This window comes from Callithrix jacchus, chromosome 9 (assembly GCF_049354715.1).
Source record: "Callithrix jacchus isolate 240 chromosome 9, calJac240_pri, whole genome shotgun sequence".
Lineage (NCBI taxonomy): Eukaryota > Metazoa > Chordata > Mammalia > Primates > Cebidae > Callithrix > Callithrix jacchus.
In genome coordinates this window covers 19,474,390-19,487,901 of record NC_133510.1, presented here as the reverse complement: position 1 = coordinate 19,487,901, position 13,512 = coordinate 19,474,390, and the positions used below count along the sequence as shown (strand labels likewise).

Here is a 13,512-nt window from a genome sequence, read left to right as displayed (position 1 = left end):
ATTTGATTCTGAGATAGCATGAAATCATTATTCACTTTTGAATATTTATTATTAATTGAAAGCTAACACATACATAACACATATGTTAAGTAATGTTTAACATCTAATATTCTAATTAAAAAATTTTAATGATTTTTTTAAAAGAAAAAGGTTACAAGAAATGTTGCATAGTTTTACATTTTTGTTTATCTTTTCCCTGTAGCCTGATTGAGGTATATGTACAATAAACTGCACGTATTTGAAGTATCCAATCTGTTGAGTTTTGACATGTATACAAAACCATCCCTGTGAAACTATCACCGTCTGTAATCAAGATAATGAACATATCTACCTCCCCCAGACATTTCCACAGGTCCGTTTGTAAAGTCTATCCTTCTTTCCTCCAAGTGGTATTATTATTAATTTTTACGATTATTTTTAACATTGCCTGTCAGTCCCAGAGAGCTTTGGTGGCTTGTTGAAAAAGGTGCGGCCAGTAAGTGACAGAGCTGGGGCCCATGGCCTGGTCCTTAGGCTCCAGAACCCATGGCCTTCCCGGGACCTATCTTACGTGGTGAGGATTATTTCCCATTTCTTCCAGCTTTAGGATTTCTGCAGTAGAATGCTGCCCGGAGAACCCTTAGTCACACTCTGTTGCTGACTCCACATAGGTTAGGTCTTTCAAGGTGCCAAGCTGCCTTTGGGAGCCTCTGGAGCTCAGGGTTGAGTGAGGAGGACGTTTTCTCACCCTTGATATGTTGCAGGGTGTATTAGTTTGTTCTCAGGCTGCTAAAAAAGACATACCTGAGGTTATTTATCAAGAAAAGGAGGTTAATGGGCTCACAGTTCTACATGACTAGGAAGGCCTAACAATCATGGGGGAAGGTGAAAGGCACGTGTTTACATGGTGGCAGACAAGAGAGAACTGAGAACAAAATGAATGCTACAACACCCCTAGAAGCCTATGAGGGGTTTCCCTTCCCTGACTCTACTAAAAAAAAAATACAAAAATTGTGGTGGAAGGCTGAGATAGGAGAATTGCTTGAACTTGGGATGCAGAGGTTACAGTGAGCCAAGATGGTGCCATTGCACTCCAGCCTGGACAACAAGAGCATAATTCTGCCTCAAGAAAAAAGGAGGAGTTCCCCTTATTTCCCCTTAGGTTTTGATCCCCTAAAACCATCAGATCTTGTGAGCTTATGCACTACCATGAGAACAGTATGGGAGAAACCGCCTCCATGATTCAATTTCCTCCCACTCCATCCTTCCCACAACACATGGGAATTATGGGAGCTACAATTCAAGATGAGATTTGGGCAGGGACAAAGTCAGGTCATATCAGAGGGTTTGACTCCCTAGTCTCCCTGGACTCCCCTCACTGCTTCCTCTTTACCTGGGCTTTGAGGAGTTGTTCCTGGGCGGCCTCTGGTTGGAGTGCAATGATGTGTGTTACACAGCATGGAGACTGTGGCAATAGGTCCAGAGAACACCCCTTCTGGGTGTCTGCTTAGATTGGCACCTAGAAATATGACAAGAGTGGCCGAGTGTTCGTGTCCACAGGACCTGGCTGGGTTGTCCCTGGTCTTTGGTTGGGAAGCAGGTGAAGTCTCTTCCACAAGAAGGAAGGGTCCTGCTGCTGGTCTTGGTGGGTCTCTAGGATGGAACTTGGTGGGCATTTGGCCCTGTCTTCTGCCTCTGCTGATTATTGGCCTCCTTCACCTTCACTTACGGAGGACAGGGTTGGAGAGGAGATTCCACTGCTCTCATCCAGGAGATTCTAGGAAAGCGAATTTCCATCTTTCCTTCCCTAGGCAAGAAGCTCTTCCTTGTGCTTAATCCCACATCACTATGTCTCAGGAGGACCAGGCAGAGCCTGCCCAGAGCCAAGGGGAAGTTAAGGCTTCGGTCTTCACGATGACACGGGTAGACTGTGGTGTTCCTCAAAGGGAGGAGATAGGAGGCCTGTCTCAGACGACAGATAGGAGGCCTGTCTCAGACGAATTCCTGCTCTCATTTCAAAAGCCCTCTGCCTCAAGGCTACGCTTCACCCTCCTCCTTTGCCTGTGATAATGGCTGCCCTGGCCACATTTCAGCACCCCCATCCTCCACCCGTGTGAACTTCAGTCATGATGATCTGAGAGTGTGGTGCTCCCTGCAGGCGTGGTGGGGGTGCTGATGACGCCTTAGGGGAGTCCAAGGGAGTCTGTCTCCTCTCTGTCCCTCCATTGCCTACAGGTTCAACACCCTACCCTTCCTCGCAGTGCCATTCCCGGGCCCTGATGTGCTGCAGCTGATGTTTTCAGCTCACAGCAGGGCCCGGGACCAGAGTACACTGAGGCCCCTGGGGTCAGCATGGAGGTGGCTTGGCAGGGCTGTGGGGAAGGAGGCCTGAGGAGTATCAGTTTCCAGTGTTTGGCTGGGGCTGCCTCCCGCTCACTCTTGTCTCTCTAGAGAGAGGACGTGGTCTCGTGAAGCCACATGCAAGCTTTGGATAACAACAGTAAGACATAAACAATGAGGATAACTTTACCAGGAGAGCGGCCTCCAGTCTCTGCTAGGGGTCTGGAGTGCTGGAGAAAGGTGGTTTGGGGTGTGAGCCCCTCTTTCCCCTCCCTCCCTAATTTCTTGTGGAGGGAGGGGCTGCAGGATTGCCATGGATGCTTAGCAGCCCTCAGGGATGGCAGTGTGGGATGAATGTTGGTGCCAGGAGGCCTGGATCTGCTAGTAATTAGCTGTATGTCTATGCTCATGCTGTTCAGATTCTTGGGCTGCAGGTCTTCCTTTGTTACTGGAGAATGAAGTGTAAGGTGTGCTTGGAGGTATTTCTAACTCCAGAGTCCTGTGGCCAAATCAGTTCACCATTCTGAAATTCCTCTGTGTCCCTAAGCTGGCCCTGCCTTGAATTTTCAGCATGGGATGCTGACTGGTACCATGGCAGTCTAGGGCTTGCTGAGTGAAGACACCAAAGATTGACATTTAAAGTCTTGTTCATTTTCCAGGGTATTCCCGATTCTTCTCCTTAATGCTACAACACCCCCAGAAGCCTATGAGGCAGAAACGTTTTAAGATACACCCAGTTCAGGTTGTGTTTTGTGAGCACGAGTAAGGCTATGTCAATTCCTTTGGCGTCTAGGAAAGGGAACGGTGGTCTGCAAATGCAGTGAGCAACTGGGGCTACCAGGAGGATGGAGAGGCCATCCACATCTTTAAATGGCTCCTGGCCAGGTGGAAACTTGATAACTTTAGCTGTCAGCATGAGAGAAACATTCAGAAGTGACACTTAGGGTTAACTGAATTGTTTTCTCAAAATTGAATTATATTTAAATTCTGTTGGCTAAAGGTCACCAATTACTTTGTGGGCCACGGTAGCCGATTTTTAGAAATCAGTCACAGGATCCAAATGGAACCCACTAAGAATACAGTATATGTGTACTGAAGTGGCCAGAAATATTTCCTGAGCACTTACTGTACGTCACATACTGTGGTGGCTGCTGAGGACAAAGCAATCAACAAGACAGACTCGTTCTCTGTCCTCATGGAGCTACAGGTCTAGCAGAGAAGAAGGGTAGGAGATGCCTAATGACACAATGACTGTGACAGTGGGTCCGTGCTATGAAGGAGAAAGACAAAGAATTGTACAAGCAAGAGGAAGGGATCAAGCATAATCCATGGCTCAGGAAGAGCCTCCCTGAGGAAGGAATGCTGTTTAAGCTGAGACTCAAATAGGAGTTGGATGGCATAGGAGATGAGGAGAGCTTTGCAGGAATAGAGTGTGAAGAGGCTCCAGGGTGGGAAGCTGGTGGGATAGTCAGATGACAGTGAGAAGGGATGGGTGCTGGAGCCTGGAGGAGGGAAGGAGGGGCTGGTGCCTTCAACCATGTGCAAATCATCAGGCTTGCTGTGGAGCCAACTTTAGAGAGGAAGGGAGGTAGAGAGGGAGCGAGATGTCAGCAGACCGGACAGGGCACAGGTTCAAGGTGGGGCCTGTCTTAGGCTTTTCGTGAACTCAGTTATCTACCAGTTTACTTAGTGGAGGAGAGGTCTGGGAAACCAGTGGACATCATGAGTTAAAAGAAATGGACAGGTCAGATGTTGCGACTCATGCCTGTAATTCTAGCACTTTGGGAGCCTGAGGCAGGAATTGCTTGAGTACAAGAGTTTGAGACCAGCCTGGGGAAAATGGCAAAACCCCATCTCTAAAAAAATATTAAAAAATTAGCTGGATATGGTGGCACACACCTGTAGTTTGAACTACTTGGGAAGCTGAGGTGAGAGGATTGCTTGAGTCTGGGAGGCAGCTGCAGTGAGCCAAGATCATGCCATTGTACTCCAGCCTGGGAGACAAAGCGAGACCCCACTGCAAAAAAAAAAAAAAAGAGAGAGAGAGAGAGAGACTGGCAAAGTCAGACATCAGGCTCTGATTGAGGAATATTCATTTCCCTTGGCCATAGTCCTCACACCCATTTCTTGGGTAACACTCCCTGATACCAAGAAGTAGAGAAGTAGGGTTTGTAGGGCTTTATGAAAATGGAGTCACAGTGAAAGGATTATATCGTTTTTTTGAGACATTTCAACTGAGCTAGAGACATTTCCTGCTCTATTATATATTTCACATTTCTTGCCCCTGGAAAAATTACCTACCCTAGACTGATGGGCCTGGGCCTTCCTACAGAAATATCTATGCCCTGTTTCTCCCTTCTGTGATGACAAGGACCAAATTATATATTACGGCTCATTTTACATGAACTGGAGTTTTAGTTGCCTGTTGAGATTTGGGAGCCCCTCCAGTCATATTGATTACTTATTTCTAATATTTTCTTTAGGGCTGGGTTACAGCCTCTGATGGCTAATATATTAATATTGTATTAAATTTCCTGTCCATTTCAGAAGGTTATGTTTTCTGACCTTGCCCTCAAATTCTGGAGATGCACTGTGTTTTGAATCTGTGATTTCCTTTAGGATATGTGGGACATTTTGAACATCTTGTACCTGATTTAAAAAGTTCAAGGCAATAAAGGAACCAGGATTACTCATTCATAATTTTAATCTAACAGGAACTGGTTTTCCACAGTGAGGATCTGCTGTGTGTGCAGCCTCGGGCTAGGTGCTTGAAGAATACAAAACAACTTTCAGATACCGTCCTGCAGTCAAGAAGCAGTCATGTCACCTGGGTAGAGCCAATCATTATAGTAATGCCTGGCATTTATTGAACATTCCCCATTCCAGGCACACTAGCAGGGACTTCACCTACTTCATCTGCAATTCTCAAAACAGCCCTGTAACATTTTTCACCCTCCTTATTCAGGCAAAGAAGGTGAGACTTATTTGGTTAAGTGACTTGCCGAAGCTCCCACAGCTGCAAAATTACAGAGGCAAACCATTTTTTAAAAAAGCATTGAGGCCTAGGTCTCCATTTATTTTCAGGTTGTGAAGATTCTGGAATTAGTGGGAAATACTGATTGTGTTTGATTCTCTAAACTATGAGGCAAGCTATACACCTAGATCATTTTTTCCCCTTTCTGGTCTTGTTCCATAGTTTATTTTGGTGGTTTCCAGTAGTTTGCTATTAGAAATAATGCTTTCACAAATATGTTTTTCCCTTTTATTTTTAGTTGCTATAAGTACATACTTATGGGATACAGTGTGATATTTTGGCACATGTATGCAACATGTAGTGATTAAATCAGAGCAGTTAGCATATCTGTCACCGCTAACATATAATTTCTTTGTATTGTAAACATTCACCATCCTCTCTTCTAAATTTTTGGAAACATACAGTAAATTATATTAATCCTATTTATCCTTCAGTGCTGCAGAACACTGAAAGGTATTCCTCTTATCTAGCTTAACTTTGGATCCATTAACCAACCTCTTCCCATCCTCCCCTCCCCACATTTCCCCCAGCCTGTAATACTCACAATTCTATGCTCTACTTCCACAAGCTAAAGTATTTTTTAGTTTCCACATATGAGTGAGAACATGTGGCATTTGTCTTTCTGTGTCTGGCCTATTTCACTTAACATGATGTCCTTCAGGCTCATCCATATTGCTGTGAATGACAGGATATCACTTTTTATGGTTGAATACTATTCCAGTGGGTGGTATCTATCTATCTATCTATCTATCTATCTATCTATCTATCTATCATCTATCTATCTATCATCTACCTATCTATCTATATCTCACATTTCCTTTATCCATTCCTCTCTTGATGGACATTTAGGTTGATTCATCAAAAGCAAAAAACAAGTAATCTAATTAAAAACTAGGCAAAGGATCTAAATAAACACGTCACAAAAGAAGACATAGAAATGGACAACAGGTATATGAAAAAATGCTTAACATCACTGATCATGGAGGAACGCAAATCAAAATCACAACGAGATATCATCTCACCCTAGTTAGAATGGCTCTTATAAAATAGAGAAAAAAATTAATGCTGGCAAGGATGCAGCGAAAAGGAAACTCTCATATATTGCTGGTGGGAATGTAAATTAGTATAGCCATTATGGAAAGCAGAATGGAGGTGCCTCAAAAACGAAAAATAGAACTAGCATATGACTTAGCAATCCCATTTCTGGGTATGCATTCCAAAGGAAAAGAAATCAGTATGTCAAGGGGATACCTGCACCCCTTTTATTGCAGCACTATTCACAATAACTAGGGATCCAGATCTTATTCTGTCTGACTTGGAAGCTCCATCCAAGCTCTTGTACTCCTCTACTATGCTTGAAAGAACCCACATCCACACACATGGCAGAAGGGATGTCAGACTGGCTTAGGGGACAAGGAAAAAGGTTTTAAAGTCAACACATGTTAACCTTCCAGTTCAGATTCCTGGGTGGTGCATTTGCTGATGGTTGTGCTCTGGAGCTTTCGTGGATTTGTTTTTTTCTTTGGAGACATAGCCAGCCACACCAGCTAATATTTCACACTGGAGGGTATGTTTTCCTTTTTATGAGAAGGTAACAATATTGCATAGCATGAAAGGAACATGACTAGATCCACACAACTGCATTCCTGCTTTTGTTTTTTTGAGATGGAGTTTCGCTCTTATTACCCAGGCTGGAGTGCAATGGCGCGATCTCGGCTCACCCCAACTGCCACCTCCTGAGTTCAGGCAATTCTCCTGCCTCAGCCTCCAGAGTAGCTGGGATTACAGGCACGCTCCACCATGCGAGCTAATTTTGTATTTTTAGTAGAGACGGCGTTTCACCTTGTTGACCTGGATGGTCTCAATCTCTTGACCCTGTGATCCACCCGCCTCGGCCTCCCAAAGTGCTGGGATTACAGGCTTGAGCCACCGCGCCCGGCCCCCTGCTTTTGTTTTTATTTGAAACAAGTTCCTTTTGAGGAGAGTGGAGAAGTATGCTCTGCTGGAGGAAGTTAACCACCCCATACTGGGAAACAATTTTGCATTGGTTAGTGTAAGATTAGGCTGCAATTGATAGAGCCTCTGAAATCACAATGGCTAAAAGAGGTAAAATTTTATCTTTCACATAAAAATCCACAAGGCAAGGGGTGGTGGCTCATGCCTGTGATCCCAGCACTTTGGAAGGCCAAGGTGGATGGATCACAAGGTCAGGAGATTGAGACAATTCTGGCTAACATGGTGAAATCCCGTCTCTACTAACAACACAAAAAATTAACTGGGCATGGTGGCACACACATGTAGTCCCAGCTACTCAGGAGGCTGAGGCAGGAGAATCCCTTGAACCTGGGAGATGGAGGTTGCAGTGAGCCAAGATCGCATCACTGCACTCCAGCTTGATGACAGAGCAAGACTCTGTCTCAAAAAAAAAAAAAAAAAAAAATCCACAAGGCAGCCCAGGGCTGCTTGGAGTTCCCTAGAACCAGACCCAGCTTCTCTCTTGGCAATTTGTTGTTTCTGGCCCAGACTTCTTTGTTTGTTTGTTTTGTTTTTTTGTTTTTTGCTGTTAGCTTCAGGTCTTTCATTTTATTTTTAATTGTATTTGGGCTCTGGGGTACATGTGCACGTCCTGCATCCTACAGGATTGTTGCATAGGTACATACACGCCATGGTGGTTTGCTGTCTCCATCCCCCTTCTCCCTCGCTCACCTACATCAGGCATTTCTCCCTGTGTTATCCCTCCCCATCCTCCCCGCCCCCACCACTCTCCCCCTGCCCTCCACCTCCCCCACCGAGCCCTGTAAGTGCTGTTCCCTTCCCTGTGCCCAGGTGTTCTCATTTTTTATCACCTGCCTATGAGTGAAAACATTCAGCATTTCGTTTTCTGTTCTTGTGTCAGTTTGCTGAGAATGATGGTTTCTAGGTTCATCCATATCTCTACAAAGGACAGGAACTCATTGTATTTTTATGGCTGTGTACTATTCCTGGTGTATATGTGCCACTTTTTTTTTGTCCAGTCTATCATCAATGGGCTTTTGGGTTGGTTCCAGGTCTTTGCTATTGTAAACAGCACTGCAAAGAACATACGTGAGCATGTGTCTTTATGATAGAACTATTCATAATCCTTTGGATATATACCCAGTAATGGGATTGCTGGGTCAAATGGAATTTCTATTTCTAAGGCCTTGAGGAATCGCCACACTGTCTTCCACAATGGTTGAACTAATTTACACTCCCACCAATAGTGTAAAAGTGTTCCTTTTTCTCCACATTCTCTCCAGCATCTGTTGTCTCTAGACTTTTTAATGATCGCCATTCTAATGGGCGGGAGATGGTATCTCAATGTGGTTTTGATTTGTATTTCTCTAATGACCAGTGATGATGAGCTTTTTTATGTTTGTTGTCTGGCCTGGACTTTAACCTCAAGGTCTAAAATGTGTGAGTCCATCTTCCAGGCAGCAGGTTAAGGGGACTGAAGACAATGAAGGGGAAAAAAGCACTTATTTGCTGTTTTTGAAGGAGGTTATCAGATACTTCCACCTCCGAGACGTTGGCCAGAAATATTGTTATGGAAACACCGCATTGCAAGGGAGATGTGGTCTTTTTTTTTTTGAGTTGGAGTTTCGCTCTTGTTACCCAGGCTGGAGTGCAATGGCGCGATGTCGGCTCACCGCAACCTCCGCCTCCTGGGTTCAGGCAATTCTCCTGCCTCAGCCCCCTGAGTAGCCGGGATTACAGGCACGTGCCACCATGCCCAGCTAATTTTTTTTTTTTTTGTATTTTTAGTAGAGACGGGGTATCACCATGTTGACCAGGATGGTCTCGATCTCTTGACCTCGTGATCCACCTGCCTCGGCCTCCCAAAGTGCTGGGATTACAGGCGTGAGCCACCGCGCCTGGCCCGAGAGATGTGGTCTTAATGCTGGATGGCCATGTGCTTTGTTAAAAATGAAGGGCATGCTGGGTGCAGTGGCTTACGCTTGTAATCCCAGCACTTTGGGAGGCTGAGGTGGGCTGATCACGAGGTCAGAAGTTCAGGACCAGCCTGATCAACAGGATGAAACCCCATCTTTGCTAGGGATACAGAATTAGCCAGGTGTGGTTGTGCACGCTTGTAATCACAGCCACTCGGGAGGCTGGACAGGAGAATTGCTAGAACTTGGGAGGTGAAGTTTGCAGTGAGCCAAGATTGCGCCAGGGCACCCTACCCTGGGTGACAGAGTGAGGCTCCATCTCAAAAAAGCAAAAAACAAAAAACAAAAACCAAGGACATGAGCACGGCTGTCAGGGGACAGCTAGCACTCTGCCACCAAGGTCTTAGAATTTGACCCTTGGCCCTCCCAACCCTTCCTCAAACTTTGAACATCTGTACCCAGTTAGTGGACATTTGTTACACACTTGAGCCAGCAACTCTAAAGAAAGTTAAAATAGCATTCATCGCAATTTGAAAATAAAGACAAAGGGTAATATGTTAACATTCATAATAGTCACGATCTCGTCTTAGTGAGAGGGATGATACTGTTTGCCATCTTTCACCGAAAACATAATTTCCGGGGCTGTGATGGAGGGCTTCCGGGTCAGCTTGACAGATACTTTCTTTTCTTCCCCTTTATTTTCACTAAATGGGAAAAGCTTAAATTACAGTTAGAAGTAGCAGCAAATGATTGATGATTCTGTCTAATAGTTCTGCATAACCAAAGATGGACATGAAAATTGGGGTGATTTCTTGCTGAAGGCCACTTCCAGTATTCTGTCAGAACGTTGCCACACTTGGGATTGGGAAGGTTCCATCTTAGGGCTGCCACGTAGGTTCCTTATCAACCCTTGGAGTTGATTTCAGCCTAAAAACATGTCTTTGTGCTGCGTTACAGTCCCTGGGTGTGTTTCCTAATTATGCTGGGGGACTGTGTCACGTCTGAAAACTATTTTTATTGCACTACCTGTATACGTTTGGGCAAGTCCTTGCCATTTTCCCTGCCTTGGTTTCCTCAGCTGTGGAATAGAGGTAGTGGGAGTACTGGCCTTACAGCATAGTTGCGAATATTGTGTGAGCTGATGCACGTGGCCACGTAACAACTCAGAGCTGGCGCATAAAACACACTCTGTAAGTATGCATTGTGGTGATTGCTATTTTCAGGTATTTTTAAACTCTAGACTATCCAAGCCTTTCACACCATCGTCTAATCTCCTTGTGAAATCTTGGTTTATTCTTCATTTTTCTACCTTGTAAGTCACGAGCTTTCTTCCTCAAAGTGAGGTTTGGTTCTGAACGTTTGAATTACTGCACATATTTTAGAGCTGCCACTGAAAAATAGAAACAGTTTTCACTTGCAGTAATGAGTGCCGTAAAGTATCTTCTTATTTTGTCCGTCATTTCAAAAACACATGTGAGCACCTCCGTAGACAATGCCCTTCAGCGAGGGGAAGTAGCCTTCTATTTGCCATCCATCTCTCTGCCAGGCACAGTGAAAACACAGAGAGTCCGAGCCTGTGAGTCGAAGACTTTCTATGTAATCTTCAACACCAAACCAAGGTCAGAGGAGGTACTTAATGAAGGATTGTGCTATCACAGTTTTTCCTACTTGGTTTTGGTCCTCTTTAGTTCTTTAGTGACAAAATGAATTAAATTCATATCAGAAAGTATTTTCCCCCTGTTTGTGCATGATTTTCTGAAAAAAAAAAAAAAAAAAAAAAAAAAAAGTGAGTGTTTATTTGAAGCTAAGGCTGTCTTTCTCTCCTAAGCTAACACCTGTTTGTAACAGACTTGGTGACAAGGGCCAGATGAATTGCTGGGTCAATCAAACCTGACTCTCAAATACTCATTACTGCATTTTCTTTCCTTAGTTTTCACTTTTGAGAGAAATCAACACAGAACACAATCACTTATCCTGGGACATAGGTTCATGTTCTGTATTTATACAGGAGCCCTGTTTATGATTTATGTTTATGATATTGTTTTGCATTGTACCATTGCCATTATGGTTTATAGTATTATTTCTAGGCTTCTGTGGATCACTTTTTGTGGTTTGGGGCTACAACAACAGCAGGATAGTAAAATAAAAATACAAACTCGAACAATAAAGAATAAAAACGTGTGAATGGAGACAAGTTGCAGGCTATTCACTGAATGCGGGCAGAGGAAAGCCAACCATTTGTTATTAAGAGTGTAATGAGATTTCTGTGAAAATCATAATTGCTTACATTTCAAATCTGTGACCAAAATTGTTTTAACCTGTGTTTTATTTCTCTGAAGCTACCAAACTTCCAGGGGCCATGCTTTGGGAACACCATCCTACTGTTTTTGACGACAATCTTTGAAATAGACTGGTGAACTGGGTATGGGTAGGAAGGGACTGGTCCCTGGTGAAATTTAAAGAGAACAAAAACCAGAAACTGAAGAAACAATGGGTGGAAGAGTTGGAGAACCAGGAATTTAAGCTATGTCCTTACAAGTGTTTCCATTTGTTCTTTCTTTGTGCCTTGCAGAATAAAAGCCAGGGATCGATCTTTGTCCGGATACACGCCCCGTGGCAGGTGCTGGCCAGAGAGGCAGAATTCTTGAAGATCAAAGTTCCTACCAAGAAAGTATGAGCATGTTTCTCCTGGGTTCTGGGCCTCCTGAGGGCTGGTTGGATGCAAATAGTTTGGGAATAGGGCCAGGTGGGATGTGGGTTTTGTGGAATTGAAATCACACTTGCCTCCCCAGGGGCCTGTGATGCGGCAGGAACAGGGAAGAGTCGGGGTGGAGAGATCCTCCCACCTCAGATCACTGCCTGGGTTTGCTCCATGAGAAGCAATATATTGTCCCTGTCCGTGTTCTTCATTTTTCTGTTTCACCTCCTTTCTCTCTCTTCTCAGGGTCCTAGTATGGCCAGGCACTTTAGTGAGCAGAGTAATGAGTGGGCAGGCTGCAAGCCACGCTGACTGCATCATAGCGTGCAGGGGAAGCAGCACGAAATTTGCTGTGGGGTTACCCATTCTGGTTAGGATCCTGCCACTAACTATTGTGTGGCAGTGGGTTTCACCTATCTCTTCCGTAAATCAGAAGGTTCTTAATCAGGTGAATTGATTAAGATCACCTGGTAGGTGTTTTCAGACTTTTCATGCCAATGTCCCATCTCTGGGAATTTGATCTACTTGGTTGGTACAGAATGAGGTTCTCATCAGCATTAGGCAAAAAATTCCCCAGGAGGATTTGATGCACATCTGGGTTGACAGCCACACAGTTTGAGGTAGTGATGATGTTTGAGGTCATTTTTTTTTAAATTAATCAAGGATAGTCTATAACTAAACAAAATCTATCCAGAGGCCAGACACAGTGGCTCACACCTGGAATTCCAGCACCTGCCCCGTCACCATGTCCACTCTCAGTGCCTTTGCTCTAGTCAGCAACACTATTGTTGACGGATCTGCTACCTCCATCAAAACTTCCTGCACTTTAGAATTGCAAGTGTGAGCCACTGTGCCTGGCCTCTGGTTAGATATGGGAGAAGTGGAGGATTTGAGGTCACAAGTTTGAGACCAGCCTGGGCAACATAGCAAATAGAGGCACGCTTCTACCAAAAAAAAAAAAAAAAATCTACCCAGGGAATTTCCAGGTGACATGTCTTCTTGTGTAACAAAATCTAGCAAAAGAGGCGTGCGCTCACAGATACTCCATTCTTTAGGTATTTTAGGGGAAAGGAGTGGCTATTGATTTTGACTATCTGTGATGTCTCTTAGGGAGGGTCCTGTGGCAGATGGCGCTCTAGTTTAACCATGGGTGAACTGTGGGTGGTCTCTCTCTCTCTTTCTCTCCCTCCACCTCCTCTTCTCTCTCTCTCTTTCTCATACACACACCACCCCCCGCCCCCCACATTTCTCCATAGTGTAGTTGTATAAGTGGTGACTTACCACGACAAAGGTCATCTCGCTCATTGTAACTATCATCATCATAATCTTCATGCTCCCCACCATGAACAGAATTCCATATTTGTTGCCTTCTGTACCACGGCTATGATCACCTGCCCCCTCGTCACCACACCCGCTCTCTGTGCCATCTGATTTATGCTGTTGGCTAACACCATCTTCACTACCAACAGATCTGCCACCTCCATCAAAAACCACTCATCAGTGCTGGTATGCATGTGTCTGACACCATCATGAGCCCCCTACTTCAGAAG

At 44.6% G+C, this 13,512-nt stretch overlaps 1 protein-coding gene across 3 annotated transcripts in view; it reads left to right on the top strand.

The window, feature by feature from the left end:
• The window catches only part of ANO2 (anoctamin 2), a 371,758-nt gene that overhangs the window by 75,822 nt on the left and 282,424 nt on the right, over positions 1-13,512 (top strand). For all 3 annotated transcript variants that reach the window (XM_017975875.4, XM_054238042.2, XM_054238043.2), the window contains one exon: positions 11,837-11,935. In XM_017975875.4, coding sequence (XP_017831364.4) covers positions 11,837-11,935 — 99 coding nt within the window. The remainder of the gene's footprint in view (positions 1-11,836; positions 11,936-13,512) is intronic.